At 35.6% G+C, this 5,818-nt stretch overlaps 1 protein-coding gene across 1 annotated transcript; it reads left to right on the forward strand.

Annotated features, from left to right (window-relative positions):
- Nucleotides 1-1,161: 1,161 nt before the first annotated feature.
- Nucleotides 1,162-2,010, forward strand: LOC110027473 (probable histone H2A.3). The gene is made up of 2 exons (XM_020728922.1): nucleotides 1,162-1,424; nucleotides 1,516-2,010. Exons 1-2 carry the CDS (start codon nucleotides 1,236-1,238, stop codon nucleotides 1,726-1,728), a joined length of 402 nt encoding a protein of 133 aa, XP_020584581.1. The 5' UTR covers nucleotides 1,162-1,235; the 3' UTR covers nucleotides 1,729-2,010.
- The last annotated feature ends 3,808 nt before the right edge of the window (nucleotides 2,011-5,818 follow it).

Raw genomic sequence — 5,818 nt, forward strand, 5'->3', positions numbered from 1 at the left:
AAGAGCGGGAGTGGGAGGCGGTCCGAACCGGGCTCTAGCATAACAAGACCAAGGAGGTGAAACGTCTCCTCCAGCTCCAAAGCACCCAATGTGAATCCTCAGCAAGAAATCACCTGACTTAATAGTCGTCGAGCCATATCCATGGGCCCCACTTGCCATATTTATATGTAGTTTGAAATACCCAGGTCGTACCTATGCACATTAAGGGTACATTGTGTAATTGTGAAATTATCAATTACTATAATAAGAGGTTTATTTCATGAATAAAGATTGTGCAAATTTAATGTTCATTACTATGCTATCGCTCTCTTCTCTCTCTCTCTCTCGTCCCACAATGCTCTATTCCTAAGACGTGCCTTCTAGATAAATTTGGATTCAACAAAATTAAAAACACATAAGAACATAAAATTAACTTTTGTACCTTAACAAGTATTAGATGAAATAAAGTTTAAGATATTAATTTCCTTTTTTAAAATTAACTTGAATTCACTACAATTGAATGCTTTACTCGCATAAATACTTCAGTAATATTTGCCAATATTGATCTCAAGCTTCCATGAAAAAATTTGAGAGAATTTTTGAAACAGTTGTTTGTCCTCTTTGAAATTTATTGATCTCAAGCCACAATGCCCTCCTTATAACCTACATGACGTACGGAACTCTACGTACTTACATGCACAAATTTTTCTCTCCATGCATGGCAACATCAATACATATTAGTGAAATAATTTCAATAGGATCAAATATAATTTTTATTATTTCTATTTGAGTTTTTCATGTGAAAATTTTGATGCTTTAATTGGGTCAAATCCTATAAGCCCGGATCTATTGCTTTTTTAATTTATTTATTTGTAGTTTTGTTTTTATTATAAGATAAATAATTTTAATTTATAATGATATTCTCATCAGTCATTAATAGATACAAAACCTCTCACCCTACTTCACACTAATTTGGTAAATTTCTTTTTAAGAAATTCAAATATAACCCAGCGCCCGTTTCAAACAAAATTTATTACAAGAAGCGAAGCCTATCCGACCGTCAATGCCCCAAAATCGAACGGTGTAAAACTGCAATCCGTGCGCTTTGTATTGATTGGTCTAAATACTATGCAATCCAAGGGACGCCAAAGTATAAAGCCCAAGTCGATCGGGTTTCTTTCCCATTCGCATCTCCTCTTCCCCCAACCTGAGCTCTCCTCTCAATTACTCTTCTTCGGCTCCAGATTTTGCTAGCAATGGCGGGAAGGGGGAAAGCTATTGGCTTGGCACACTCCAAGAAGTCGTCTTCGAGGAGCAGCAAGGCCGGCCTACAGTTTCCCGTCGGTCGGATCTCTCGATTTCTTAAAACCGGTCGGTACGCACAGCGCGTTGGAGCTGGTGCTCCGGTTTATCTCGCCGCCGTCCTCGAGTACCTCTCCGCAGAGGTAACACAGTTCTCAGACGAATCGCTTTCTTTTAAGCTTCAATATGTATAATTTTAGGCATCTCTTTTTGTCTTTCTTATCTTCTTTGTAGGTTCTTGAGCTTGCTGGAAATGCGGCGAGAGACAACAAGAAGACACGGATCGTGCCGCGCCACATTCATCTCGCCGTAAGGAATGACGAGGAACTCACGAGGCTTCTTGGCAACGCCACCATTGCCAATAGTGGAGTGACGCCAAATATTCACAACGCACTTCTTCCGAAGAGGACCGCTTCGGTGGATTCCAAGAATGCCAGCGAGAGCTGAGCTTATTTGTCTGACGAGCTATTAGAACATTTCTGGTTTTGCCTGCTGAAGTTGTCAGATCTCCTGCCCTCCAAGGCTCCAGTTCTCCATAACTTCTCTCGTCCTCATTTAGTAGCTAATATATTCTATATGTATCAATAGACATTTATGGGATTCACCATTTTTATCCTTTTTGCTTGCAACAAGTTTGCCATTACAATGGCTTAATATGTACTGTTGTAATGAAACGCTGTTAAGTGTAAGAATTAATATAATGAAGAAATTACTTTCCTGTTTCTGGTTTGCCACAACTATGATGTCTGGAAAGTGCAAATACAAAAAATTATTTCTTGTCAATGGCTTCACACATTTCTTGATCACAATATCCCTCCTTTATCGCAATTCCAGCAAGAATCTATATGTAATGACGTTGAAAACTGAAACTACCATCTATGGAAGCTCAGGTCAAAATTGAACTGCAGCTTTTCTCTCTGGTATCTCCCCCTCCATATTACCTTATGTCCTCCACCTCAACATCACTGTTGACATCAGGGTTGACCTTCCTATCAAAACTTGATAATGAAGACATTATCTTATATACTCTCAAATGCCTCCTGCCTTCCTATCTTTGCTTTAAAAAAGCTATATGCACATCTCTACCTATGGCCCTTGAACACTACAACACTGCTCACATTCAAAAACAAAAACTCTTTCAAACCAATAATTTCTGTCAATACACGAACCTACAACAAGAATAGCACACCAAATCCACCCTCTCACATCAAAGGATATCAATGAATATCAACCCTTGAAAATCTTTGGTTGAATATCAACAAGAATAACACACCCTTTTAGCTGATACACGACATTCCTGGATATCAAGCCTTGAAAAACTTTGGTTGCGTCTATTTTCCTTGGAATTTATCATCCATGATATATAAATTCTCTTATAAGGCTCTCCTATGTGTTTTCTTAGAATACAACCAACATCACAAAGGATATCAATGCTATGATATTCGAGGAGAGCGTTGATCTACAAGAATGGGTAAATTATAGTAATTTAAATTTCATATGTTGTGAGACAGCTCTTTAATGCCGAAATTTATGAAATCTAGATTTATTCAATTCACCAAAATAAGTAAAATCCAACAGCAATATCATTCTAATTACATTTTTGGATTTCCCTATGGGTTTACTCTACACCCTGAATCCTTTACACTTGGAGACTAAATGCAAAATATATATATCTCTGAAAGGGTTGGTGATTTCGTTAGGAGAGTAGATATTTTAGATTCGACTTATTTTAAGAAAGATATAAATAAATCTAAAACGCTTGGTCATGTTACCTAAATAATTAGAAGAAGTTTATATACATAGTACACAATTCTTATATCTATACACATCTCGTGCCAAAACAAGTGAATTAAAGAGGAATGATGAGAGCTAGCTTAGCTTCCTCACTGGTTTCGATGAAGAGAAGGAATGGTGCGACCAATCTTATCTTCCTCACTGGTAACAGGTAGAAGCCGGGTTGAATTATGAGAAAGATGAGTGTTTTGGTGGTTTCTATAAGCTGCAATCTCATCTTTGTCTTCCCAGCTTGCTCGAACGGTGACAATATTGCAAAGAAAGGGTTTTTAGAATGAAAACGGGAGAGGAGTGAGAGAAGTCCATGCCGCATGAAGAGAAAGAATGACACAACAAGCATACCTTGCTCAAATGTATTTGGTAAGAGTGGAGCAGAATGATGAGAAAGATGAGAGTTTCGATGGTCTCTGTAAGTCGCAATCCCCTCGTTATCCTACCAGCTAGCTGTGATGGTCATTGTTTCACAAAGGTTGCCCTATTGAAGAGGGTTGAGAGCAGGGTGTCGGGATTTAGGGCAAAACCGGGAAAGAGATGAAAACGTGTGGGAGAAAAGCAGAAATGAGGGGTTTCGGTGCCAAATATGTAATATGGTTGCTTTTCGATGGTTTAGGGTCCGTTTGGGGCAGCTTATAAGTGCGGGCGGCGTTTTCAAAACGCCGCCATACCGTTTGGGTCGCGCCAGGCCGCGGGCCGACCGCAAACGCAGGCCGCGGGCTGACCCCTGCGGCCGGCCCGCGGGCCGCATTTCAGGATAAGCAGCTTATCCTGAAACGCACAAGCTGCCCCAAACGGACCCTTAGTAATGAAATTAATGTTGTGGGTATATTGTAACATCAGAGCTGACGTTCAAAACTGTTGGTTATCAAAAGACACTCGTCAGTTCATCTTTCAGAAAAAAACGATTCTTTTAATTATGGACGACTAAAGTTCATCAAATATTGTTTAGAAAATAATAAATGATGTACAATGTCTTTAAGTATAAATTATTTGTCGAAATATTTTCTATGCAAAAACGACGGGTTTTACAATAATAATATTATCGGAAATTCATTGTATTAATTATCTATTGCTAAGTCATGGGAAATTTTCGTGACGTTTGTGACACACACAAAGCCTTTGGTTATGCTTGCAATTATAAGATATTTTCCTGCAATGTCTATAGTCATGTATTCTAATAACAACAAAAGTTTTGTAAATCAAAGCACATAGAGATCAAGTACCTTGTTAAAGAAAAGGTTCAAAGTGGTCAAATGTCTATAACACACATTGTCATAAACTAAAGTTAATCTGCTCACAAAGAAGTCCACCCAAGGTTTTTCATGAGCATACTACTCATATGAGTGTTCAGTTACTTGCTAATATATAGTTCTGGTGGAGTTTCTATTTGGAAAATATATATTTTTTTAAATATATAGACATTGTGTATTTTCTACAAAATAAAAAAAATAATTTAGTTTTTAATTTGATTTTGATTCAATTTTTTATCTCATTAAAGTTTTCGTTTTGATGTGCTGGAATTAGGCATGTATAGATAGATTACATTGCATGTAATTTTCATGCTACACATCCATATTTGATTTATGTCATTCGGTTGTATTGATATACATGATCATTGATGGGACTAGTCACATTGTGCTTGTGATGAATGTTGCTTTGATCCTATATTGATATAATTAATTGAAGAGACTATTAAGGAATACTCTTCTACACGAGGTAAAGTTTGAGTGCACAAAAGTTAACATATTTATGAGGTAGCATATGAGGCCTAGTGGGAGTTTTTTAGAAAAAAAAAGTTAAATAATTTTTATGTGAGCCAATATATGTAAAAAAATGTATTATTTATTCTATTTTGAAGTTAAGCCTAATTAATGTGATTTAATAAACTAATGTTGATAAACTTATTTTAAAGTGGTTATATCTCTCATTACATGTGTGTGTCTCTACTTTTTCAAAAGAAAGATAGAGAGCTCCACTTGTCCGGAATTTCATTGACAGAAAAGATTTAAGGAACATATATCAACTCAGAAGACAACAACCCACAACTACAAGTAATCATGAATCAAGTTATGCTTCCACACTTTAATTCTGGTTCTATTGATGATTTGACATGGAAGATCCAATGTTTCATGAATCAAATATATTTGATTCATGAATCCACTAAGTTTTCAACATTTATTTTATATACCCCTAAATATTAAAAAAAAATTATTTCAATACATTTGATATTAAAATACATTCATTATTATTATTATTATTATTATATATTTTTAAAGTACCCATACTTTAGAAGCGTCCAACTAGACTATTACAACTATTCATTTCACACCTTAACTAACCATAATAAATTAATTCTAAGAGATTTTTATTGGCCGCATTTACATACATACCACCCAATTCATATATTTCGATATTAAACACCGAAAATTTGAAATTTACTTGAATAACCCTAAACTATTTAACATCACACAAGAAATATTACTATTACTATTTTCTTAAGTGAAATACATGATTTTATGCATAAATTTAAATATCAAATTTTAAATGTTAGATATGTAAATATATAAGAATTGTGTGATATGCATGTAATTTTTATTAGTTATCAACTCTTAAATTCTTCAAAGGGAACGAGAAACTAGAAAAAAAATTCATATGAGAGTATCCTAAAAATTGATTAAGCTTGGCTTTGAATTGCTAGACCTTCTGCAAGTAGGGTTGTAACAAGCCGAGCTTGAGCGAGTTGAGG

Source organism: Phalaenopsis equestris, unplaced genomic scaffold (assembly GCF_001263595.1).
Source record: "Phalaenopsis equestris unplaced genomic scaffold, ASM126359v1 Scaffold000002, whole genome shotgun sequence".
Classification (NCBI taxonomy): Eukaryota; Viridiplantae; Streptophyta; class Magnoliopsida; order Asparagales; family Orchidaceae; genus Phalaenopsis; species Phalaenopsis equestris.